The following is a 27151-nucleotide window of genomic DNA, read 5'->3' as shown; positions in this document are numbered from 1 at the left end:
AACAAAATAGGGAATATAGTTTATGTAATTTTTATATATTTTTTTTACTAGTGATGGCGGCGATCTGCTTTTTTTTTGTGACATTGCGGCGGACATATCGGAGACGTTTGACACATTTTTGGGACCATTCACATTTACACAGCGATTGGTGCTATAAAACTGCACTGATTGCTGTGTAAATGTGACTGGCAGGGAAGGGGTTAAATATGTTCCCTAAAGTGTGTTCTAACGGTAGGGGGACTCACAAGGGGAGATCGATGTGTGTTCCTCTACTGGGAACACACATCGGTCTCCTCACCGCTCACAGGACATGCATCTGTGTGTTTACACACACACATCTATAGTCCTGCCGTGATTGCCCGGCGGACACGCGCACCGGGTCCCAAGCAATGCGGCGGGGGCGCGCGCCCCCTAGCGGCTGGGAATGCTATGACATCCACTCTGAAGGACGAAAGGTTCCCGCCGACATCATTTTACTATGACTTGGCAACTGTCTGTCCATGGACGACAGAGAAAAGGATTTTACTGCGAGTACAAAAATTTCGGGTGCTAGTGGAGTTTTTATTTTTTTGTAACGTGCCCTGAGAAATACCTGCTTTGGCAGTGGCCTATTTCTCTGGCCAATCTCCTTACCGTATGGAGCTTGAGGACAGGTCCAAGGATGGAGCACCCGCTCGGATTGAACCAGCGGCAGCCTCCAGGTCCCATAGTGCCCTAAGGTAAGCCCTTGTCTGATTATACAGCAGGGGACTTATATGGACCTTCTTAAAGGGTTATTAAAGGGGGGGAAATGTTCATTTTTAAAAATAACAAACATGTTCTACTTGCCTCCACTGTGCAGTTTGTTTTGCACAGAGTGGCCCCAACTGACGTCTTCTGGGGTCCCTCGGCGGCTGTCTGTTCCTCCCCGCAAGTACTGACCAGTCATGCGAGAGCTCGCATGGTGGTGAGTAATTGCGGGCGCGCTCCCGTGATACAGTGAACGGCCATAGCCGCTCACTGTATCACTCGGCATCACTGGATGTGATTGACAGCAGCGCCAGCCAATGGCTGCAGTGCTCTCAATCCATCCGCTCTAGCCAATCAGCGGCCAGGCTGAGCAGCAAAGAGGATCTCAGGACCGCGTGGGACTTTCGAGGGGTCAGATAAGTATAACGGGGGTGGGGGTGGCATTATGAGATGTCTTTTTCACCTTAATGCATAGATTGCATTAAAGGAACACTAAAGGTTCGTTTTTTTTATTAGAAAGTCACCGCTCCAGGTGGGTCTACTATACGGTCACACACTGTTACAGGATTCCAAGGTTGCTGGCGGTGCACTAGGCAAGCATAAAAGATAGAGGAAGGATGGATGGCGGCACTCCAAAAACCGTACAGGTTGTCTTTTATTAAATGAACAGCAAATACATCACCAGATCAAAACGGGAACAGGGGAACAGCCGACGTTTCGCACAATCAGTGCTTATTCATGGATAATATGCCATGAATAAGCACTGATTTTGTGCGAAACGTCGGCTGTTCCCCTCTTCGTTTTTTTTTAGATCAATTGATTACTGTAAGCTAGAGCATTTAAATATCACTTACCTCGTTTTTCCTTTTTGACCTCCAAAATACAGTAATCCAGGTTTGAAAATGCCATTTCCTGTCTCTCCTCTTCTTGCTTTCCACCAGCATCTGAGCCATTTTGCATGGTGGAAAGCAGAATGTGCTCACCCCCTCCCTATGACTACAGCCCTGCGTGAAGATGCTCTCTTATCCCTTACAGGCATGGAGCTAAGCCTAATGGGAACTGTAGTTCCCATTAGGTGGTTTGTTTTTGTAGAACAAACCTGCAGAAATCGACAAGGGTACATAGACAGCCATTGTTTTTCATTGGGCCCTGTTTGCACTTCCACACTGTGGGGCGCAGTAAAATGCATCCTGTCTGAATTTTTCTGCAGCAGTCTGTGATTCTGTGCTTAAAGTAGCACTAAAGGCAACACTTTATTTGTATTTCTTTGGATAGACTAAGGCGTTTAGAATCGCATGACTGCTCAGTTCTTTCCGCTCAGCGTGGATACCATTGACAAAGTGCTGGTAAATTGCTGAAACAGAGGTGAGTATAGTTCCACTTTAAAAGAGAAATGAGCCCTGCAAATCTAAAAATCCTGCAACCTACTAGTAATCCCTAAACACAGAATATTCTGCTATTGCTAGCAAGATTATCTTTATGTGTATATCCCCTATATAAACAAGTGTCAACACAATATGTGAAAACTTACACTTTTGTGCAAACAAATATCTTGAGGCTGCATTCACACCTTGGCGTACCTAATCGCGGCGTTTTGTCCCGCGAATTGCGGCGACAAATTGCTGCGTTTTGTACCGCGATTTGCGGCGACAAAACGCGCGATTGTGAATGCAGCTTACCCCCAGGTCCACATCTCCTATGCCGAAAGCCGCCTGAAAAAGGTCCGGGACTTGTTTTCAGGCGGCAGACGTTCGGCGTGGAGATGTGAACCATCTCCATAGAGGGCAATGTAAAATCATCCCTCCATACGCCTGCTGCGGGGTCGCGCTTCAGGCGTATCTACGCCTAGGTGTGAACAGAGCCTGAATCTGGCGCTCACATCTTGTGTCAATGTCATGAATTGTAAAAAAAAAAAAATTGGGCCAACTTTTTTTTTTTGTTTTTTTTTTATGTGAGGCGTTAAGCCCAGTAAATACCCAACATGTCACGCTTTAAAGTTGCGCACAGTCATGGAATGGCGCTAAACTTCAGAACTTAAATCTCCATAGGCGTAGCTTTAAAGTGTGTGTGTGTGTGTGTGTGTGTTATACAGGTTACTAGCTTAGTTGGGAGGTCTAGTGCTAGAATTGTTGCTCACACTCTAACGCACGTGGTGATGCCTCACGTGTGGTTTGAATGGTGTTTACATATGTTGGTAGGACTTGCGTGTGTGTTCGCTTCTGAGCGTGAACTACTGGGGACAGGGGCGTTACATTTTTTTATTTAACTTTTATTTTTACATTTTATCATTTTTGATCACTTTTATTCCTATTACAAGAATGTAAACATCCCTTGTAATAGGAATCTACTGTGACAGGTCGTCTTTATGGAGAGATGCAGGATCAATAAGACCCCACATCTCTCCTCCAGGCTGGAAAGCATGAGATTGAATTAAAAAATTCACTGATCTCAAGCTTGCCAGCCGCAATTGCGGCTTTGTTTACATCAGCGGCCTCCGATCATCAGAGATGACTGGTGACCATCTGGTCATTGGAAATCCCTATGGTCATTAGCAAGCGATGGCTGATTCTTTGAGCTAACTGCTGCTATGATCATTCCTGCTGTGCACAGAATCGCCAGGTGGAATCTGATGCTTGTAGCTGCAGGAATCCTTCAAATATCCCCCCCCTGAATGTCAAGGACATCATATAACGTTCTGTGGTAGGGAAGTTGTTAAAAGCACTCGCATTTCACAAGTGTCTGCCTGATGTTGGGGAACAAAAGCATTACGATTGTATATAATCAACTCCGGCTGCAGTCTCAAAAGCTGAGCGCGATCCCAAACACCCATTGTTGTCAGCGTGCTAGCCCTGCCCTGGATCCTCCTCTTCTCGGGTCCCTCTTCACTGCTCCAAGCCCAATGATACAGGGAGCACCCCTTCAGAGTCGGGTCTCTTGAACTGAGATTTACGTGGTCTTGGGTTTATTTTTAATTTTTTGTAGTGTACTATATATTGCACAGTATAAAGCCAATACAATAAAAGGTAATCTGTCAGGGCTTGACAAATTTGCTTAGAATCTAGGAGCCAGCTAAAATTGGGAGCCAATTTTTTTAAATCGATTGTCCAGCGCCCAGCATGTCCGGTGCGTCGGGCAATAAGAATTGCTCGGGCTTGGTGCCAAGCAAATGCCAAAATTAAAAAGGTGGTACTGATGGGCACTGACAGGCGATGCTGATAAGCACTGGGCTGCACTGATCAGGCCGTGCTAATGGGCACTGACAGGTGGCAATTGTGGGCACTGCTAGGCTGCACTAATCGGGCTGCGCTGATGGGCACTGAGGTGGAACTGATGGGTGGCACTAATGGGCACTGACAGGTGACACTGAGGCTAAGCATTGATAGGCTGCACTGATGGGTGCTGACAGGTGGCACTCACTGATGGGCACTGTTTGGCGATGTTGATGAGGCTGCGCTAATAAGCACTGATGGGTTGTGGTTATGGGCACTGACAGGTGGCACTCACTGAGCACTGATGGGCGACGAGGCTGCACTGATGGGGTAGCACTAAGGTGGCTCTGACAGTGGCGTCACTAGAGTTGATGTCACCTGGTGCAGAAAAAAATTCTCCCCCCTCCACTAACGACAGACCCCCCCCCTCGGTACAGATGCGCCCATCAGTGCAGACCCACATCACTATAGAATCCCCCCTTAGTACAGACCCCGCAGTATACACCCCCCTTAGTACAGACCGCAGAAGTATAGAATCCCCCCCTTAGTGCAGACCACTGCAGTATAGACACTCCACTTGGTGCAGACCCCCATCAGCATAGGCACCCCTCCTCCGCCACACATGTCCATCTACGAGTGTACAGTACAGACCTCAGAACAGCGTGGACATGTACACCGACAGCTTTGGTCCGACTCCTGTGCCCCCCTCGCTGTCAGTGTAGGGCAGCGGGCGGTGTTGGCGCTGCCATTATCCACGGGTGTCGCCCCTCTGGCGTGTCACCCAGGTGCGGCCCAAACCCCCGCCTGGCAACGCTCAAGCCCAGCTGTCAACCTGGGAAGATCTTGGAGGTGGGTGGGCAGTGAGAGCAAGTCGCGCTCATCACGGCACTGTCCACCAGAGGGTGCAGGTTCGCAGATAGGATCGTGTATCCCGCTCCAGCAGACCGCAAAGCCGTGGCCTCAATTATCCAACTACTGCGGTGTAATCCTAGGCGCCAGGATGCAATTTCCAGTCACCATTGCGCCTGGGTTTTGTCGAGCCCTGATCTATGTAGATATATAATTTTGCTCTTCTAACATGTAGGTTTTCTATTTCATTTTTTTCAGAACTGAATAAAAACCCAGTTGAAGGCTTTTCTGCTGGACTCATTGATGATGATGATATCTTTAAATGGGAAGTGTTGGTTATTGGGCCACAGGACACATTATTGTAAGTTAATTTCTCAGCACTGTATGTTCTTGATTAAAGCAATATTAAATCCATAAAACAGATTAAATTGGAGCTTATCAGTAATTGGATATGGTGGCGACTTTTTTTTTTTTTTTTTTTTTTTTTTTTTTTTAACATGGTAATTTGGCCAGCAAATCTACATAAATAAGTGATAAGCGCTTCAAATGAGTGACTAAAATCACAACAAAGGATAATACCAATAATAAGTGCACAAACACAATAGGTGACTGGACTGGTGTTGGTGAAATAAAAACCAACTAAAAATATATCCCAAGGATTGCAAAGGGAGTATGGACCTAGAATGGTACAAACATAGACCTCTATGCAACTGGAGGTGTCCAAAAGTACTAAATGTGCAGATTAAGTGAAGATTCAAAAAAATTAAATAGATTGAAAGTTCAAAATTTGTAAATCATGACAGACAGTCTATAAAATAGATGAATCAGATGTTCTAAACTTCTGAGCCTCTGCTCTCTTCCCTCAGAAAGATGGTTAAATATCCTCATAGGTAATGTAGTGCCCTTACCTGCAAGGTGCTATATATAGACATATAGTGTTGTCTCTACAGCTTGATGGTCTTGCCTCTCCCAATGTTAATCACTCCAGCTGCTGGGTATCTCCAATATTCCAGGCTCTGTGATCCCGAGTTAGAAATGGGATGAGGGAGGGAGAAAGAAAAAATGCCTCCAAGTGAGTTTCAACTCACTACACTATTGGAGGCATTTTTTCTTTCTCCCTCCCTCATCCCACACTATATGTCTATATATAGCACCTTGCAGGTAAGGGCACTACATTACATATGAGGATATTTAACCATCTTTCTGAGGGAAGAGAGCAGAGGCTCAGAAGTTTAGAACATCTGATTCATCTATTTTATAGACTGTCTGTCATGATTTACAAATTTTGAACTTTCAATCATCTATTTAATTTTTTTGAATCTTCACTTAATCTGCACATTTAGTACTTTTGGACACCTCCAGTTGCATAGAGGTCTATGTTTGTACCATTCTAGGTCCATACTCCCTTTGCAATCCTTGGGATATATTTTTAGTTGGTTTTTATTTCACCAGTCCAGTCACCTATTGTGTTTGTGCACTTATTATTGGTATTATCCTTTGTTGTGATTTTAGTCACTCATTTGAAGCGCTTATCACTTATTTATGTAGATTTGATTTTTGTGTTATGTGAACACTTTTAGATATAGCTGCCTCAGATACACTTTGCATATTTTATTATCACTACTTTATCATAACTGTATACTCACAGTAGCGCATCGAATTTTCTCACTTATTAATTTGGCCAGCAAGTCTGTTTAATTTTAACAGACCAAGCTGTCCAGGCAAAGTGGCAGAGGGTTGGGGCAAACAAGAACAAAGTTTCTCAACTCCAGTCAAGGTGCCACAACAGATTATGTTTTCAGGATTTCCCTCAGATGAAATGGCTGTGGTAAAGTTTCAAATCGCCTGTGAAAAATAATGGGGAAGCATGAAAACATGACCTGTTGGAGCACCTTGAAGCCTGGAGTTCAGAAACACTGAACTAGAATGCTGACAGGGATGCTTACAATAATCAACTTTTTTGTAAAACCTTTAGGCCGGAATCACACTAGTGCGTTGCTTTTTTGAGCTGCGTTGTCGTTGCAGATTTCTCTAGAGGGTGTTCTGCAGATCAACTGCGGTTTAGCTGCAGATCAGGTGCGAATTTGGAGACCTGGGAGAACTTCCGGGTGAGAGAGTGGGGGAGAATTGTATTGAGCTGAATGAGAGAAACTCCTGCAGAGAACTGAACACATGTGCGAATTAGATGCGTACCCATAGAAGATAATGGGACTGAATTCGCACCTGAGCCGCACCGCAAGACATAAAAACCGCATGCGGTTTGGAGGCAATACGCAGTGCGAATGCATCGCACATATGTGAACCAGCCTCATTGAAAACAATGTATTTTGAAATGTCCTGCGAATTAGATGCGGTTTAAACCGCACTCAATTCGCATAGGTGTGAACCTAGCCTTAAGGTGTGAGTGTGACTTTTTTCTAAGACCTATTCAAATGTTTTTATTGGGCTCATTATGGAACACATTATCTCACAATGTCCTGAAATGCATTTTTATAGTGTTTCAATGCTGTGCTTAATTACCTGTTCACACTTATATTTTTTCAGTGAGGGTGGTTTCTTTAAAGCTTATCTTACATTTCCAAGGGACTATCCTTTACGACCTCCTAAAATGAAATTTATCACAGAACTCTGGCATCCAAATGGTAAGTATAACTTATTGGTTACAGAAAAGTATTCTGGTCTGTAGAAATCCTAATATCACTTACTACTTTTTTGGTAATACATCTACACCTTAAACTATATAAATCATTATGGCAGGGCTCGACAAATCCCGGGCGCCAGGTCGCCATGGCGACTAGAAATAGGGTCCTTGTGAGCTGGGGCCATCTGGTGGTGAGCCGTTGGTATTACAAGTTGTTACCACCAGATGTGAGCTGGCGCCATCTGGTGGTGGCCGTTGGTATTACAAGTTAAGCATTACAAGTTAAACAGCAATTCTAATGTAATTTTTCACTGCCATCTTCTTCCCTCTAACTAGAACCCCCAAACATTATATATATTTTTTATCCCAACACCCTAGAGAATAAAATGGCGATCGTTGCAATACTTTCTGTCACACCGTATTTGCGCAGCGGTCTTACAAGCGCACTTTTTTTTGTGAAAAAATTACACTTTTTTTCATTAAAAAATAAGACAACAGTAAAGACAACAGTAAAGTTATCCCTATTTTTTTTTTATATTATGAAAGATAATGTTCCGCCGAGTAAATTCATACCCAACATGTCACGCTTCAAAATTGCGTCCGCTCGTGGAATGCCGACAAACTTTTACCCTTTAAAATCTTCATAGGCGACGTTTAAAAAAAATCTACAGGTTGCATGTTTTGAGTTAGAGGGCTAGAATTATTGCTCTCGCTCTACCAATCGCAGCGATACCTCACGTGTGGTTTGAACACCGTTTACATATGCGGGCGCTGCTCACGTATGTGTTCGCTTCTGCGCGCAAGCTCGTCGGGACAGGGCGCGTTTTCTGGCTCCTAACTTTTTTACCTGGCTCCTAGATTCCAAGCAAATTTGTCAACCCCTGCATTATGGAATGCCTTAATCCTTTCACTGCCACCAGCATATGGCATTGCAATACAGTTCAATACAGAAGGTACTAGAGGGCCCTGCTTGTAGAGATTAAATTCTGAAGGGAGGGGGGTGGTGGTACTAAAGGTGATGACTGCAGAGAATGATTTGATGGGGGGGGGGGGGGGGTTCGGACAGGTGTTCTGTGCAGCATCGCTGCATGTCATTGATTTTTAAAAACTGTCTGCACAGAACACCTGTGAAAATGGTCCTTTGCATGAGTGTACAGATCAGTATAAATTAATGACACCTTGCTGAATAACATGTGTTCAAAACAATTTGCCATTTGTTTTAGGGGGTTTCTCTGTCAGAATGGGGGGGGAGGTGATGCATTCAGTAATGTGCTGTAATCTTCTGGTTTTTGTTTTGCTAGTTGCCAAGAATGGTGATGTCTGTATATCCATCCTCCATGAGCCAGGTGAAGATAAATTTGGCTATGAAAAACCAGAGGAGCGATGGCTGCCTATACACACAGTGGAGACAATTATGATCAGTGTTATTTCTATGCTTGCTGACCCAAACGGTGATTCTCCAGCCAATGTAGATGCTGCAGTAAGTATCTATCTTTAGTGAAAATTCACTGCAACCTGTCTACTGTGCTTGTTAAGAATGGCAGTGTTGGGAGGATGAAGTTTAGAGATGCCTGTGAAGACAAATTTTATTATACACGATTTATATAGCGCCAGCAGTTTACACAGCGCTTTACAATGTGTAGGGGGGACAGGACAATTGCAGTACAGTTCAATACAAGAGGTACAGGAGTGCCCTGCTCGTAGAGCTTACATTCTAAAGGGAGGGGGTGGTGGTACTAAAGGTAATGGCTGCAGAGAATGATTTGATGGGGTGGCTTGGACAGTTGGATGGGGGTGGGATAGGCTTCCCTGAATAAATGAGTTTTCAGGGATCTCCTAAAAGTGGATAAGGTAGGGGCTGATTGGACATACTAGGGCAGGGAGTCCCAGAGGATGGGGGAGGCTCTGGAGAAGTCCTGAAGGTGAGCATGGGAGAAGGTAACAAGGGGGCTAGAGAGCAGGAGGTCCTGGGAGGAGCAGAGGGGACAATTTGAGCGATACCTGCAGATGAGGTTGGTGATGTAGATGGGGCGATATTGTGAATGGCCTTGTATGTAATGGTTAGCATTTAGAATTTTACACAGTGGGGTAGGGGAAGCCAGTGAAGGGATTGGCAGAGGAGCAGCAGTCACAGATCGGTTAGTGAGGCGTATTGGTCTAGCAGCAGAATTCATAATAGACTTAAGGGGGATAGCCTGCTTAATTTTAGGCTATTGAGGAGAGCTGCAATAAGTAAGGAGTGAATAAGTTGCTTTGTGGTGTCGTTAGTCAGGAAGGGTCAAATTCTGGAGATGTTGTGGGGGTTAAGGCGGCAGGATTTAGCCAATGATTGGATATGGGGGGGCTGAAGAAGAGGTCCGAGTCAAGGATTACACCCAGCACCCTGGTATGTGTGGAGGGACCAATGGTTGTGTTGATATTAATGGTTAAGTCAAAGGGGGGGGGAGGACCGTGAAGGAGGAAATATAACAAGCTCAGGTTTAGAAAGATTGAGTTTAAGGAAGTGGTGTGAAATTCATACCAATATGTCATTCAGTAATTTTAAGATCGAAGGGGTGTGTTGAGAGAGCTGGGTGTTGTCTTAGAGGGGGTATTGGAAGCCATGGGAGGTTATAAACTGGCCCAGGGAAGAGGTATAGAGTGAATAGGAGAGGCCCGAGGACAGAGCCTTGGGATACCCCACCAGAGAGTTGTAAGGAAGGAAAGGTCCTGGAGGAGAGGGAGGAGTTAAAGATGTGGGTTAGGGAGTTGAGGATGGAGTGGAAAGGTGGTCATAGTAATTAAGAGGCGACAGGTAGTGAGGTGGGCCATGGAGAGGAGTTAATCAACTTCATCTGTGGTAACTGGGCAAAAGGAGGAGAGTTTTGAGTGTGGTGTTGGACATGTTGGGTAGGGGAGGAACTTGAATGCTGGCTATCTCCTTGCGAATTGTCACTTTTGCTATTGAAATGATTGGCAATCTGAGCGTTAAACAAGTTGGGGGGGGGGGGTTAAGTAAGGAATTAAGGGTAGAAAATAGTTGAGGTTTTGATGAGGTGTAATTGGTTTGTTTAGCAGTGTGGAGGCAGGAGTTGTAGTTGAGAGGGGCAGATAAGTAGAGGGTAGTCTTTCAGGGATTTAGATTTACGCCATGCTCGCTCAAGAGCACAGCTGCGTCTCGAGATTTCTGATGTCATCTGTTTGCCAGGATTGTGGCAGATGGGGCCCTGTTCTGCATGTAGAAAGAGGAGCAAGTATGTCTAGGGAGGATGACCATGTGCTGTTGTAGTTTTAAGTGGTTGGGTCTGGGCAGGACAGGAGTGTGGGGGTTTTGTTTTTCCCGTAAAGGCCGTCCGTAGCAGAGTAGGGAAGCGTTGTGGGTTGTAGGAGATGGTGTGAAATGGAAAGGTCGTGATCAGAGGAGGGGTGTGTTGGAGAGGTTGCAGGAGTGCAGCGATGGGAGAACACAAGGTCAAGAGTGTTGCCGTTGAAGTGAGTGGTGGTTTGTGTCCATTGTGTTGGGTTAAGAGGTTAGATTGAGTAGTTTAAAAGTGGTAGCAGTATTAACATTGATTGGAATGTTAGTCACCCAGGATGATGGCAGGCATTTCAGATGAGAAAATAGGGTAGTCGTGCAGAGAAGTAGTCCAGGAGGCCGATAAATGACAGTGGCCCTCAGGCGAGCTGGATAGAAAAGACTAATGCAGTGCATTTTGAAAGAGGGCGTGTGGAAAGTACCTTGAGGTGCATTATGGGGAGAGAAGTTGGACACACCTGGAGTGAGGCCACTGTGGGACAGGGCAGCTGGAGAGGTAGTGTAGAATTTCTGGAGCCAGGTTTCGGTTTAGCAAATAGATTAAAGGAGTTGTAAAGGTAAAAGTTTTTTTACCTTAATGCATCCTATGCATTAAGGTAAAAAAACATCTGACAGCACCGAGCCCCCGTTTTACTTACCTCACCGTTCGAAAGTCCCGGGCGCGTGCTTGTCATCCTGCTCGGTTCCCAGCCTGGCCGTTGATTGGCTAGGCTGGGCGGATTGATAGCAGCGCAGCCATTGGCTGGCGCTACTGCTGTCAATCACAGCGGATGACGCGGCGCGCCGGGGGGCGGGGCCGCGTGATACAGTCGGCGGCTATGGCCGCTGCTGTATCACGGGAGCGCGCTCGCAAAAGCTTTCCACCATGCGAGGGAGCTCGCATGAACGTGGAAAGCTTTTGCGAGGAGGAGCCGAGACAGCCGCCGAGGGACCCCAGAAGACACGGATCCGGGTCACTCTGCAAAACGATCTGCACAGTGGAGGTAAGTATAACATGTATGTTATTTAAAAAAAATAATAATTGTACCTTTAGTGTTCCTTTAAGGCAGTGGTTATCTACCCTGTCCTCAGGGCCCACAAACAGGCCAGGTTTTATGTATTGCCTTGGGGATGCAGACCAGAATCCTGCAATCACTGAGCAGCAAATATCACCTGTGATGTATTTCAGTTATCTTGCAAACCTGGCCTATTAGTGGGCCCTGAGGACAGGGTTGAAAACCAGTGGATTAAGGGATTTGGAATTTATCTAGAGACTGGTTTAGCTAGTATTGAAGACTGGTAGCTAGTTACGTCTGAAGTTTCACAGGTCATCCAAGGATCCTTAAAGTGGTTGTAAACCCACTTTTCTCATTTACACATACAGGTAAGCCTACATTTAAAGGGGCTGTAAAGGTAAGTTTTCCCTAAATGGCTTCCTTTACCTTAGTGCAGTCCTCCTGCACTTACCTCATCCTTCGCTTTTGCTTTTAAATGTCCTTATTTCTCTTTCGTTCATGGACGGACACGGCAGCATTGACCTTAGGGTTATGTACCTTTTCTCTAGGCGAGACTAGACAGAAAAAACGGCACTTTTAGTGTTAAAAACACTTTTCAGTACAGCACCTCCCATGGGGGCGTGTCCCACAGGTACATCCCACTCTCTGGAAGCATCCAGCCTCAGTTTTCATCTGCCTAGCGTCAGGAGAGCTTGGCCTTTTCCGGAGTCCATGTGCTCTGGAGTTTTTTTGTTTTTTTTCGCCTTGATTTATTTTTTGTTTGTGCTTTTTAGATCCTGGGATCTACTATCAACTGCCGACTGGGTGACAGGCTGGATTTTGAATCCTTGTAGTCGTCCCATGTGAGGCTTCTTCCCCCCCCCCCCAATCATGCCAGAGTTGACCCTTAGTGCCCCCTGCTCCTGTGGCCTCGCTGGATGCTGTGACGGCAGTCCTGGAGGTGTTTGTTCCAGGATAGAAGCGGCTAGTGGCCAGAAGGGGGATGAAAAGCGCCCCCTCCCTGAGCCTGCTTCTGGGGATGTCTGACGCAGAATCGGGTACTGCTTCTGCTCTTGACCACACTTCTGTCATGTCAGAGGATGCAGACTTAACCCACGCGGACAGTGAGATGTTTCTGCTTCAGGGTCAAAGCAGGATAAGGAATTTGTTGGAGCTCTTATCACTGCGGTGCGGGATACTCTAAAACTTGAGGAGTTGGCAGAGGCATCCGACATGCCGGTCCCTTTTGGGTTCCGCAAGCCACCCCGCATCGCGAAAGTGTTTCCTTGTGTTCTGTATCTGGACGACTTGTTATACAAGTAATGGGATCGGCCGCAGAAAGCTTTTGCTGTACCAAGGTACTTTGCGGTCCGTTACCCACTTTTTTGGAAATCCTCCCCAAAGGGGTATCTTCTCCGTCAGTGGACCCCCCCCTCTCCCCTGTGTCCAGGCTGAACAAAGCTACCATGTTGCCTGTGGAAGAGGCTCCAGCCTTTAAGGACCCCACAGACGGGAAGGAAAAGGAGCCTCGCTGTAGGCAAGGGCCCTCATTTACTATCCCCCAAGCGGTCTTTTCCCGAGGCGTCTTTCAGGACAGCACCTTGATATGGTGACTCCTCCCACTCCATCAGGAAACACCTTCTTTCCAATCTTTTAAAAGGGAGGTCCTTCCTTGTACCAGTCAGTTTTTTGTGTTTCCTCCTCCGGAGGGGGCATCTTCTTAGGAGGGAGTCTGATATCTCAGGGAGCTCCTGAAAGACGGACTCTTTTTTTTGTACTCCTACCTTTCTTTTGCGGCGATTCGTCGCGGAGACTGTCTGCTCTCCTGTGCCACACGCGCAGCGGTGATGGTATTCAGGCTCCTCTCTTCCCCGTGCTCAGTGGAGCCAGCAAATCTGGGGCCTGGCATTCGATTCCCCGCGTGTGCGTGGGGCGACACCATTTTGGCGGAGCCAGGCTCCGGAGACGCGCGTCACTTCCGGCGCGCCGGGAGGAGGGGCAGGGCGGACGCTGGGGCCCATTTCCGCTTCCTGGTCCGGCGCAGCGGCGCTTTAGGAATCCAGGAAGCGCTACACATGCCACAGGAGTAGCGCTGTCGTTTCTGCTATGGAGAACGCAGAAGATGCAGCGAGTGGAACAGGCACTGGCACCAGCAGGACCTCGGCGGGAAGCAGTAACGTGAGTCTGTCTTCCTTAGGGGTGAGGGGGTCTTATTTTCTCTCTCTCGTTCTCCTTATTTTTTTCCCCCCAGTGGCATGGGGGCCTGTCAGGACGCAGGGGTCACTTTCCTTCCTGGCGCACCTGGTGAATGGGGGGGTTCCTTTTCTTGTCTGAGACCGGGTCTCATTCCAGACCCCTTTATTGTTTTTCTTCTCGCCCGTTTCCTTAGGTCAAATCGGATACTAAGAGAAGGTGTCCTGCGTGCAGGACTAAATTGGGGGAGGACTGGAAGAAACCTTGGTGCAAAGCATGCATCGCGGCAGTAGTGCAGGAAGAGTCAGCTTCTATTAGAGAGGAGTTAGTCTCTTCCGTTAAAAACGAGTTACTGGCCTCATTCCAGTCAGTTAGGGGATCCCTAGCTTCTACCCCCTCTACTCAACCGTCCACCTCTCAGTCTTTCCAGGAGGTGATAGTATTATCTTCTGGGCCCTCGGTCTTCGAGGAGGTATCTTTAGGGCAGTGTTTCTCAATTCCAGTCCTCAGGCCCCCCCAACAGGTCAGGTTTTCAGGATTTCCATTATTTTGCACAGGTGATTTGATCAGTTTCACTGCCTTAGTAATCACCACAGCCTTTTCATCTGAGGGAAATCCTGAAAACCTGACCTGTTGGGGGGGCCTGAGGACTGGAATTGAGAAACACTGCTTTAGGGCAACCTCAGGACCCCTCTAGTGGGGAATCGGAGACTGAGGAGGAAACGGGGTCTTCCGCAAAGTTTAAGCTTTCCTTAGAGGAGGTGGACAATCTCCTTATAGCCATTTACGCTACCTTAGGACTGGGTGAGGAGAAGAGGGACCTAAGTTTGCACGATCGAATGTATGCTGGTCTCTGCGAGCCCAAGGGTCGTACCTTCCCGGTACATTCAGTTATTTCCGAGACTATTCTACGGGAATGGCAGGAGCTGGAGAAAACCCTTTTTTTCCAAGTCCCACAAAAGACGCTTTCCTTTTGGAGAAGATCCATCAGCTATCTGGAACAAGGTTCCAAAGCTGGATGCAGCCTTTTCGCAGGTCTCGTGTTCCACGGACTTGTCCTTTGAGGACATGGGTCTGCTCAAAGATCCTATGGATAAGCGTATGGATCTTCTCCTTAAGAAAGCCTGGCAGTCTATTTTGATCAATCTGAAACCAGCCATGGCTACCACTTGCGTGGCTCGTAACCTGGAATATTGGGTGGATCAGCTTAAAGCACATATTGAGGCAGATTCCCCGAAACAGGATATTTTGGATTCTTTTTCCACCATAGCTGCAGCAGTTGCCTATATGGCAGATGCCTCGGCCGAGGCGATTACATTTTCTGCCAGGTCCGCAGCCTTAGCCAACGCAGCCAGGAGGGCCCTTTGGCTCAAGACCTGGCCAGGAGACGCAGCGTCCAAAAGTAAATTATGTGGAATCCCGTTCTCGGGAGACCTACTGTTCGGCCCTGAACTAGATAGTATCCTGGACAGGACGGCAGATAAGAAAAAGGCTTTCCCAGTAAAAGCGAAAAATCCTCCCCCTAATCGTTTTTTTCGGGCCCATAAGCAGCAAAATAAGGGTAAAGGGCCACAGGGAAAGAGGTTGGTCAGCGCAGAAGGGTAAAGGTAAGGGAGTCCTTTTCAATCCTCCTGCGCAAACCAACAAGCCGCAATGACTCAGCCCCAAGGGTAGGCGGAAGGTTGGAGAATTTCCTTCCGCAGTGGTCGGCAGTGTCAGACAACCAGTACAGTCTGACCACTATCGCCCAGGGTTACACTATAGAGTTCTCGGAGGCCCCACCAACAAGATTTTTGGTAACTCAGACCCCAAGTGATCCAGTGAAGGCATTGGCTTTAAAGTCCTCCCTGTCGGAGCTTCGACAGCAGGGAGTATTAATCCAGGTTCCTCTGGTAGACCAGGGCAGGGGGTTTTACTCTTATGTCTTCCTAATAAGAAAGCCCACAGGAAAATTCAGGCTAATCCTGAACTTAAAACCTCTAAACAGATGTGTAAAGTACAGAAGATGGATTCGATATTTTCCATCAGGAATCTTCTGACGCCAGGTTGCTTCATGGCATCGATAGACCTGAGGGACGCGTACTTACACATTCCTATATCCCCAAAGTCGCAGAGGTTTCTCAGGCTAGCTGTAGAGTTGGAGGGCACAGTGCAGCATTTCCAATACAGGGCCCTCCCCTTCGGGCTCTCATCACCCTGGATCTTCACCAAGGTGCTGGCAGAAGCCTTAGCACCTTTGCGGCTTCAGGGGATACAGGTCATCCCCTACCTGGACGACCTCCTCTTCTTTGCCCCCTCGAAAGAGGTTGTTGGCAGATCTGTCTCAGGCACGAAGTCACTTGGAATCCCTGGGCTGGATCTTAAATCTTCAGAAGTCCGCCCTAGTACCCTCACAGGAGATTCGTTTTCTGGGATTCCAGGTGAATTCACTATGCCGGAGAATATTTCTCCCTTTGGAAAAGACAACCAAGGTCTTAGATTCCGTTCGGTTGTTGCAGGCCCACCAGACACTAACCGTCAGGCAGGTTATGGCAGCACTGGGAGTCTTGACTTCCACCATGCCAGCCGTCCAGTGGGCGAGATTGCATTTCAGACCCCTGCAGGCTTTTTTGTTAAGAGCATGGGATCACAAGCCCAATTCCCTGGACTCCCAGGTGAAGATTCCAGCCAGTGTAAAGAGATCCCTATACTGGTGGAAAAATCAGAGTGCTTGTGGAAGGTCTGGAATGGTTCTTCCCAGTGGAAAAGAGGCTTACCATGGATGCCAGCGCCTGGGGATGGGGAGCCCACTTGGACGAAAGGTTCACTCAGGGAAATTGGCTAAAGGAGGAATCCCTGCGTTCCTCAAATTGGAGGGAACTGAAAGCAGTCGCCCTGGCCCTAGTGGGCTTTGCTCCACACCTACGGGGTCGCCATGTTCAGATTTTGACAGACAACTCCACGGTGGTAGCCTACTTAACCACTTAAGCCCCGGACCAATATGCAGCCTAAAGACCCAAGGTGTTTTTACAGTTCGGGACTGCGTCGCTTTAACAGACAATTGCGCGGTCGTGCGACGTGGCTCCCAAACAAAATTGGCGTCCTTTTTTCCCCACAAATAGAGCTTTCTTTTGGTGGTATTTGATCACATCTGCGGTTTTTCGTTTTTGCGCTATAAACAAAAATAGAGCGACAATTTTGAAAAAAAAGCAATATTTTTTACTTTTTGCTGTAATAAATATCCCCCAAAAACATATATAAACATTTTTTTTCCTCAGTTTAGGCCGATACGTATTCTTCTACCTATTTTTAGTAAAAAAAATCGCAATAAGCGTTTATCGATTGGTTTGCGCAAAATTTATAGTGTTTACAAAATAGGGGATAGTTTTATTGCATTTTTATTAATTTTTTTTTTTTTACTACTAATGGCGGCGATCAGCAATTTTTTTCGTGACTGCGACATTATGGCGGACACTTCGGACAATTTTGACACATTTTTGGGACCATTGTCATTTTCACAGCAAAAAATGCATTTAAATTGCATTCTTTATTGTGAAAATGACAGTTGCAGTTTGGGAGTTAACCACAGGTGGCGCTGTAGGAGTTGGGGTGCACCTAGTATGTGTTTACAACTGTTTGGGGGTGTGGCTGTAGGAATGACGTCATCGATCGTGTCTTCCCTATAAAGGGAATGACGCGATCGATGCGCCGCCATAGTGAGGGACGGGGAAGCCGTGTTTACACACGGCTCTCCCCGTTCTTCAGCTCCGGGGAGCGATCGCGACGGAGCGGCTATAAACAAATAGCCGCGCCGTGGTCCCGGATCGCTCCCCGAGCGGACCCGACCTCCGCATGTAGCGGTGGGGGTCCCGATCGGACCCCCCACCCGCTAATAGGCGAGGACGTACGTGTACGCCCATGTGCCTGTACGTGCCATATTGTGGACGTATATGTTCATGCGGGGGTCGGGAACTGGTTAAACAGACAGGGGGGTACGAGAAGCCGGATACTTCAGTCCCTTGCCACAGAAATCCTGCTCTGGGTAGAAAGCAACTTACTTTCCCTGACGGCCCTACATCTGAAAGGATCACTAAACCGGGTGGCGGACTTTCTAAGCAGACACCAGATTCGGGAATCAGAGTGGTCCCTGAATCCAGAGGTTTTCCTACAGATCACCGACAGATGGGGTCTGCCAGAGGTGGACTTGTTCGCCTCGAAGGAGAACTCCCAGGTAGGAAAGTTCTTTTCTCTGAGCCAGGGGGATGGCTCCCTAGGGGTGGATGCTCTGGCGAATCCCTGGGAATTTCGCCTTTGCTTTGCCTTCCCCCCGTTTTCAGCTAATTCCCTTGGTTCTGAGAAAGGTCCAGAAGGAAAGGGTCCCGGTCATCCTCATCGCCCCGTTTTGGCCCAGAAGAGCATGGTTCGCGACGCTCCTGACGATGGCAGCCGAACCTTGTTGGCACCTGCCCCTCAGGCGGGATCTTCTAGCACAGGGCCCGGTCTCTCACCCGGAAGTGGCACGACTTTCCTTGGCAGCGTGGCTTCTGAGAGAGAAATCTTAAAAAATAAGGGGTTTTCTGACCGTCTAGGTTCCACCTTACTTAACAGTAGGAAAAAAGTGACCCGAGCTATCTATGCCAAGGTTTGGAAGGTATTTTCCACATGGTGTAGCTCAGCGGGCCAGGACCCTAGGGATTTAAGTTCCATCTTGGAGTTTTTACAGGCAGGGGCAGATAAAGGCTTAGCTATCAGTACCCTAAAGGTGCAGGTATCCGCACTCGCAGTGTTCTTGGAGAGGCCTGTGGCCACAGAACCCTTAGTGGGTAGGTTTTTTAGGTCTCTCACGAGATCCAGACCACTACGGTTACAGGGGTTCCCGAAGTGGGAGCTCTCAGTGGTACTTGGATCCCTGGCAAACAAGCCGTTTGAACCCTTAGGGCAGGGATAAGCAATTAGCGGACCTCCAGCTGTTGCCAAACTACAAGTCCCATCATGCCTCTGCCTCTGGGAGTCATGCTTGATGCTGTCAGTCTCGCTATGCCTCATGGGACTTGTAGTTTGGCAACATCTGGAGGTCCGCTAATTGCTTATCCCTGCCTTAGGGGAAGCATCGCTTAGGAATGTTACCCTAAAAACTTTGTTTTTGATCGCTATTACCTCGGCACGTAGGATCAGCGAATTACAGGCCCTGTCTATTAAGGAGCCTTATTTATGTTTATTTACGGATAGGGTAGTGCTTAAAACTGACCCTAAGTTTTTGCCAAAGGTAGCTTCTAAGGCAAATCGTTTACAGGACATTGTCCTTCCCAGCTTTTGTTCTAGTCCTTCGGGAGAGAAGGAATTATTTTTTCACATGTTGGATGTCAGGCGGACTTTATTAGGTTATTTGGAGATAACAGGTCCGTTCAGACGCTCGGATGCTCTATTTGTCCTCTTCGGGGGTATCAAAAAGGGCCAACAGGCATCAAAGGGGACCCTAGCTAGGTGGCTGAAGCTGGCTATCCGGGAGGCTTATTTACAGGCAGACCTGACCCCACCAGAAGGGGTTAATGCCCATTCAACCAGAGCTCTTGCAACTTCATGGACAGAAAGAGCTGGTGCCACGCCAGAGCAAATCTGCAGGGCAGCGACGTGGACAAGTTTTCACACGTTTGTGCGACATTATAGATTGGACCTCACCTCGGCCAGTGATCAGGCATTTGGCAGGAAGGTCTTACAAGCTGTCGTCCCACCCTAAGGTAGTAAGTCTCTGTTATCCTCTCAAGGTGCTGTCCTGAAAGACGCCTCGGGAAAATTCAAGTTAGTCTTACCGGTAACTTGTTTTCCAGAAGTCTTTCAGGACAGCAACGACCCGCCCTATGAGTATTAAATGAACTATGCTGTGACTAACGTATGTGTTTATGTGTTCCAGCCGGGGCCGGAGGTTTTTCTCTATTACAACTGACTGGTACAAGGAAGGACCTCCCTTTTAAAAGATTGGAAAGAAGGTGTTTCCTGATGGAGTGGGAGGAGTCACCATATCTCAAGGTGCTGTCCTGAAAGACTTCTGGAAAACAAGTTACCGGTAAGACTAACTTGAATTTTCGCTCGCAAAGTGCGACAGGAAAGTTTTTAGGTTGCTAAGGTGTCCGCTGAAGGACAAAAGCGCAACTGGTACCGCAAGCCCAACAAGCCTGCCTCCGCCTGAAGGTTTGCCCCCACCAGCAACTCGGGTGGGGGGCCAGCTTCGCAAATTCATGGCTCGGTGGAGGTCTCTTCTTTTCGACTGTTGGGTTTGCAAAGTTTCCTCGGGGTACAAGACAAATTCTCTCTTGTCCGCCAAACAGATATTTTCCCTCCAACCTCCAGGTCGCCTGAAGGATCTGTCGGGCTGTCCAGGATCTGCTGGTCAGAGGAGTGATTGTGTCGGTTTCCGCACAGGAACATTTTCAGGGGTTTTACCCCAATCTGTTTGTAATCCCCAAGAGGACGGGGTCCGTCCAGTCCTGGACTTCAGGGCCCTCAATTGCTTTGTCAAAGTACAAAAGTTCAGGATGGAGTCTATGCGCTCAGTAATAGCAGCGCTCCGATCAGTGGGTTTTTCTAGCATCCTTGGACATAAAGGACGCTTATCTGCATATTCCCCATATGTGCAAAACACCAGAAATTCTGCGTTTTGCGATCGGAGAAGACCACTTTCAAATTGTGGCCCTTCCGTTCGGACTGGTCTCGGCACCGCAGGTTTTTTAACAAGGTGCTCTCCCCGATTCTGGCCCTGCTGCGGCAGCGCGGGATCGCTATTGTGGGATACCTGGACGACCTTCTTCTGAGAGCTTCCTCAAGCTCAAAATTGGAAGAGGATGTGTATCACCTGTCAGACCCTCTGAGAATTCGGTTGGCTGCTGAATATCCAGAAGTCGGTACTGGTACCGTCTCAGCGGCTGGAGTATCTGTGGTTGGTCCTGGATTCCTCAGAGGCAAAAGTTTTTTCCTCCCAGCAGAGAAGTTGCAGTCTCTGCACTCTGCGGTTGGTGACCCAGAAATGGGCGTCGCTTCGCTTTTGCATGAGTACTGGGTCTGATCTCTTTCGAGGCAGTCCCGTATGCCCAATTCCACACGAGTGTTGCAGGAAGGGGATTCTGTCACGATGGAACAAGCTTCCTTTTTCTCTGGATTACCAGATTCGGGTGAGTCCTCCCTAGTGTGGTGGCTGACTTCTCTGGTGCTCCGGACCGGGAAATGGTTTCTGCCGTGTCACTGGACAGTGATCACAACGGATGCCAGCCTCTCCGGCTGGGCGGGGCGTCTGGGATGTCCAGTCAGCCCAGGGGCGTTTGACTCGGGAGGAGTCCCGTCTTCCAATCAATGTACTGGAGCTCCGAGCGATCAAGTTGTCTCTCCAAGTGGTCTCTGGGCCCACAAGGCCGACCGGTCAGAATCCAGTCCAACGCCATGGTCGTGGCATACGTCAATCATCAGGGGGGCACACGAAGCTCGGCTGCAGCGACGGAAGTCGCTCACATCCTCCGGTGGGCCGAAGGCTATGTTCCAGCTCTGTCGGCGGTGTACATTCCGGGGGTGTTGAATTGGCAAGCCGACTATCTAAGTCGCCAAAAGCTGGACCAAAGAGAATGGTCGCTACACCCGGAAGTGTTTCAGGCGCTGTACCAGAAATGGGCACTCCAGACGTGTACCTTCTAGCGTCCCGTCTCAATTGGAAGTTGTCACGATTTGTGACCAGATCGTAGGATCTGTGGGTGGACGCGCTGGTAGCGCCTTGGGTCTACTGCTTAATATACGCCTTCCCTCCCCTGCAGCTTCTTCCTCGCCTGCTACGCAAGGTGGAAGCCGAGGGGATACCGACAATCCTGATCGCCCCAGATTGGCCGCGCGCCGTCCCTAGTACGCGGACCTGGTGCGGCTGGTGGCAGACGTTCCTTGGCGTCTACCCCTGTGAGAAGACCTGCTGTCACAAGGTCCTTTTTTTTCAACCTGCTTTACAGTCGCTGGCTTTGACGGCGTGGCTGTTGAGAGCCAGGTGTTGAAGGACCGAGGCCTGTCGGGCCCAGTGATTTCTACCATGCTACGGGCACGGAAGTCCACGTCACAAAAGATTTACCATCGTACATGGACGGCCTACATCTGTGTGAAGATGAAGTGGCACCCTCGTACATACGTGGTGTCGCAAATTTTGCTGTTTTTTCAGCGGGGAGTGGATCAGGCTCTAGCCTTGAGTACTGTAAACAGTGAGATCTCAGCTCTAGCGGTCTACTTTCAGCGACCCTTGGCATCGCACTCTTTGGTGCATACGTTTGTGCAGGGGGTCCGGCATGTGGCCCCTCCTGTGCGTCCTCCGCTACCACCATGGGACTTAAATTTTATTTTTTTCGGCGCTTCAAAAAGCTCCGTTTGAGGGCATTCGGGAGATCCCCTTGTTGACTGTCTCAAAAGGTGGTTTTCCTGGTGGCAATTACCTGGGTCAGACAAGTATCTGAACTGGCGGTCTTGCAAGGCTCCCTACTTGGTTAAGGTGGTGCTGCGACCGCAGCCATCATTCCTTCCAAAGGTTGTTTCGGCCTTTCACATTAATGAGGACATTGTTCTTCTATCCTTAAGGAGACCACTTTACATTCCTTGGACGTGGTTCGAGCCCTACGGGTATACTTGTCTGCTACGGCTCCGTTTTGGAGGTCGGACTCGCTGTTCGTGTCTGTGACTGGTCCTAAAAAAGGTCTGGCGGTCTCGTCTGTCACCATTTCTAGATGGATCAGACAAGTTGTGCTCCAGTCCTATGCCCTAAAGGGGCGGCCGCCTCCCTTTCAGGTCACGGCGCATTCGACCAGGGCGATTGGTGCCTCTTGGGCTTTCCGTCATCAAGCGTCTGTCTTACAGATTTGTAAGGCGGCGACCTGGTCGTCAATCCACACCTTCTCAATTTTATAAGGTGGATGTGAGTGCATCTTCGGATGCCTCCTTTGGCCGCAAGGTTTTACAGGCGGCAGTTTAAGGTTAAAGTTCCTCCGTTGAGGTACTCTGGTTTGTTTGGGGTGAAGCCTGGTTTGCTGTGTTTTTTCCCACCCCTCAATTTTTGACACTGCTTGGGGACATCCTTGATGTCAATGCTGCTGTGTCCGTCCATGAACGAAAGAAAATAGGATTTTTGTACTCGCTGTAAAATCCATTTCTCTGAGTTCATGGAGGAACACGGCACCCACCCCTCGTTTGTTTGTACTGCTTGTCTACGAACTGAGGCTGGATGCTTCCAGAGTGGGATGTACCCGGGGACACGCCCCCATGGGAGGTGCTGTACTGAAAAGTGTTTTTAACACTAAAAGTGGTTTTTCTGCCCAGTCTCTCCTAGAGAAAATGTACATAACCTAAAGGTCAATGCTGCTGTGTCCATCCATGAACTCGGAGAAATGGATTTTACGGTGAGTACAAAAATTCTTCTGAGAAATCCCCCACTTCCTGTTCTTCTGCCTGTAACTCCACACAGTATTGCGAGGCTTTCTCCCTGGTGTGGAGTGTCGTGCTTGCCCCCTCCTTTGGACTACAGGAGAGTCAGATGCCTAGTAACACACAGCTCCTTTTTTCTGCAACGTAAAGAGCATCCTGACTCTCCTGTAGTCTGGGGCGCGCACGACACCACACCAGGGAGAGCCTCGCATTACTGTGTGGAGTTACAGGCAGAAGAACAGGAAGTGAGGATTTCTCAGAAGAAATAAACATTTAAAAGCAAAATCGAAGGATGAGGTAAGAAAAGGAGGACTGCACTAAGGTTAAAAAAAGCCATTTAGGATTTTTTGTTTTACAACCCCTTTAAGGCTTACCTGTAGGTGTTGGCAATATCTCCTAAACCTGCACGGTTTAGGAGATATTCGCCAATGACAGGCACCGCTGTCTACAGCGGGAATGACGTCATCGCTGCTCGGGCCAATCGCAGCGCTGGAGCGGCGATTACAGGAAGATCGGCAAGACATGGCAGTGAAGGGCACGAAGGAGAACTTCTGGGGCTTCGTTCTCAGGTAAGTCGCTCATAATGAGCTAGTATGCTGTGCATACTAGCTCATTACTTTATCTTGCAGGGTTTAAAAAAAAAGGGGGGGGGGGTTACTTCCTCTTTAACTACTTGCCACCCATATGATGTCCATGTATATGCTCAGGTTGCTGTAGTTATACTGGGGATGATGCCTGCACATACTGGGGATGATGCCTGCACCTACAGGCATCATTTCGGTATGAAACTTTGCAGCCGGTGATTACCTTGTTGGCAGAAGTGATTTGAGTGGCCAAATAGCCAATCGATCACTTCTGCTGATTATGCAATTGGGTCCCACCCACCTCTTGAAGCCTCTCCCGGGCTTCACCATTCGATCGCAGAGCCTGGGAGAGATGTGGCATCAGCTGCACGGAAAAAGAAACTGATCCGTTCTGACACCAAAAACAGGAAGTGATGTCGCCACTTCTGGTTCTGCCTCTTTGGTTGGTTGCATTGGAGGCCAGGGGAGAGATTTGGGGTTTACTGAAGAGGGCCTGTCATGGCCCATGCTGTCACAAGGGATGTTGACCCTTGTGATGGAAATAAAATGAATCCAAAAAGTAAATACAATTATTTATAAAATAAAAAAAACTAAATGTTCGCACACTAATAGTATGAGGAATGGGGGGTGTTGGGGCGCTTACCAATAATACACAAATAATTAATCTAGCAATCAATATAAAGTGCAATGTGCTCACTGATAATAAACTAAATTACTGACCAATGAATAAGCCAGTGATGGCATCAATAAAAATGTATGCAATATTTATATATAAATTGTGCAGTAATAAAGTGCATATAAGTGATAAGTGCTTTTACAGTGCATCAAAACTAGGTACATATCCTCCAAATTAAGATGAACAATATTACTGAAGTCCAAACATATGAGAAATGTCAAAACTATTTGAAAAAAAGTCTTCATGCAGTTGTGAAATAATGCTGTGCAAAAATAACAATCCAGGGAAAAATCCAAGACATGCAGCCCAAAGGTATTGGCATGTCCACAGGATTATTCTCAAAGTGCAGTGCTCAAAGACAAATCCAAAAAAACGTGCTCCACTCCAAGTGACCAGTAACACCAGCCTCTCACCTTTTTAGAGGCTTTTAGTAAGCCTTAATGAATTCCCACTGGCCGCAGCTTCACTTCCCCAATATGTTTGCAGGTCACTTTTACTTCCACAACAGCAGCAGCGTTTGATCAAAATTCAAGTCCCTCCTTCCCTGGACCAATGGCTCCCACAAGGTGCATGTAAGGAGGAATAACACTCGCAATAGTGTAAAATCGCAAGTTACTTGAGAAAAAAAACACACCACTTATGTATGGATTAAACCTATGATTAGGTGGTGTGACCAGCCACGTAACGCGTGAGGCAAGCTGTGAGCTGTCGGTGACGTCATCTCTGCTCTCGGCCGGGAGTGGAGAAGCTTACACATCTGATGTTCGTTATTGGAATTTGAAATGTGAGTGTTTTATTGCGTTTTTATTCAAGTAACTTGCAATTTTACATATTGCGAGCGTTATTCCTCCTTACATGCAACTTGTGGGAGCCATTGGTCCAGGGAAGGAGGGACTTTAATTTTGATCAAACGCTGCTGCTGTTGTGGAAGTAAAAGTGACCTGCAAACATATTGGGGAAGTGAAGCTGCGGCCAGTGGGAATTCATTAAGGCTTACTAAAAGCCTCTAAAAAGGTGAGAGGCTGGTGTTACTGGTCACTTGGAGTGGAGCATGTTTTTTGGATTTGTCTTTGAGCACTGCACTTTGAGAATAATCCTGTGGACATGCCAATACCTTTGGGCTGCATGTCTTGGATTTTTCCCTGGATTGTTTTTGCACAGCATTATTTCACAACTGCATGAAGACTTTTTTTTCTTTTCTTTTTTTTTTTCACATTTTTCTCATGTTTGGACTTCAGTGATATTCATCTTAATTTGGATAATGGGTACCTAGTTTTGATGCACTGTACTAGCACTTATCACTTATATGCACTTTATTGCTGCACAATTATATATCATAATTTTTTATTGATGCCATCACTGGTTTATTCATTGGTCAGTAATTTAGTTTATTATCAGTGAGCACATTGCACTTTATATTGATTGCGAGGTTAATTTGTGTATTATTGGTAAGCGCCCCAACACCCCCCATTCCTCAAGCACCATAGTTTGCTGCCATTCCGCAGGCAGACGCAATTTTAAAGCATGACATGTTGGGTATTGATTTACTCGCTGTAAAATGGTCTTTCACATGATACATAAGTGTGTGTGCTGTAAAATGGTCTTTCACATGATGCATAAGTGTGTGTTTTTTTTTTTTTTTTTTTTCCTCAAGTCTTCTAGGGCAGCATCAGAGATGGGGCTCCTCCCACCTAAAACGGGAAACTTCCACTACTTAAAAAGCTATCGCATACATAATTTATTTTGTCCCACCCCCTCCAGTCTCTGTGCTAGTTGCATGGGACTCCCAGGGTACTCTTCAGCCTGAGGTTTCACTCCCTATTGGTGAAGTAAACTGTCCCTGCAGCAAAAAAGGTATTTTGGGATAGCCCGGTGACAACCCTGCCCGGCGCCATCCTTTTGGTGGGTGCCTGGATGCTGAGGGGGGACAACAAACCCGGAGCACAGCGTATGTGTACCAATTTTCTGAGGGGGGGGGGGGAAGCCATGGGTATCATGCATGTGTTCAGCCCTCAGCTACATAACTTTATCATTTTCATCATTAAACCTAATTTTGCATAGTTTCCCAATTTTAAAAAGTGCATTGAGGTAAACTGGTGGGGACATTGTGCAAGTATTCACCACATGGCTTGGTGTAATCTGCAAGCACTGATATGGTACCTTTTCAACCCTAAACTCGATATCCCTTACAAATGGACTAAAATATTAACGACCCCAACACTAAACATTGGGGTGCAGCACTAATAACCTCACAGTATGAATCTTCTTTTTTTTTTTCTTTTTTTTTTTTTTCTTTTTTTTTTTTTTTTTTTCAGTTTTCGCCCTGGTTCACACTGGTGTGTTTTGTGGCAATGGCACCGTCCTAATTGGTATTGGTCCCACCCTAGCAGGGTACATTTCTTGCCATTTCTTGGAGGCTGTCCTGGAAGACGAAAGGAGAAAATCGCAGTTGGTACTTACCGGTGACCTTTTCTAGGAGTCTTCCAGGACAGCTTGGTTTCTCTCCTGTATATTTTTTTGCTGATGCAATGAGTATGTAATGATGTGCCTTCTGGCAGTTCTTGAAACACAAGGGGAAGGCCTGGAG

General features: G+C 47.4%; 1 protein-coding gene across 1 annotated transcript in view; it reads left to right on the top strand.

The window, feature by feature from the left end:
* LOC120933486 (ubiquitin-conjugating enzyme E2 G1-like) overlaps positions 1-27151 on the top strand; it is a 36569-nt gene that overhangs the window by 6329 nt on the left and 3089 nt on the right. The window contains exons 2-4 of the mRNA XM_040346722.1: positions 5046-5148; positions 7332-7429; positions 8730-8908. Of these exons, the coding sequence (XP_040202656.1) occupies positions 5046-5148; positions 7332-7429; positions 8730-8908 (380 nt within the window). The remainder of the gene's footprint in view (positions 1-5045; positions 5149-7331; positions 7430-8729; positions 8909-27151) is intronic.

The sequence above is a fragment of the Rana temporaria genome, chromosome 1, assembly GCF_905171775.1.
Source record: "Rana temporaria chromosome 1, aRanTem1.1, whole genome shotgun sequence".
NCBI classification, from domain to species: Eukaryota; Metazoa; Chordata; class Amphibia; order Anura; family Ranidae; genus Rana; species Rana temporaria.
The sequence above is the reverse complement of the archived record's forward strand: the minus strand, read 5'-3'. Positions and strand labels throughout refer to the sequence as shown.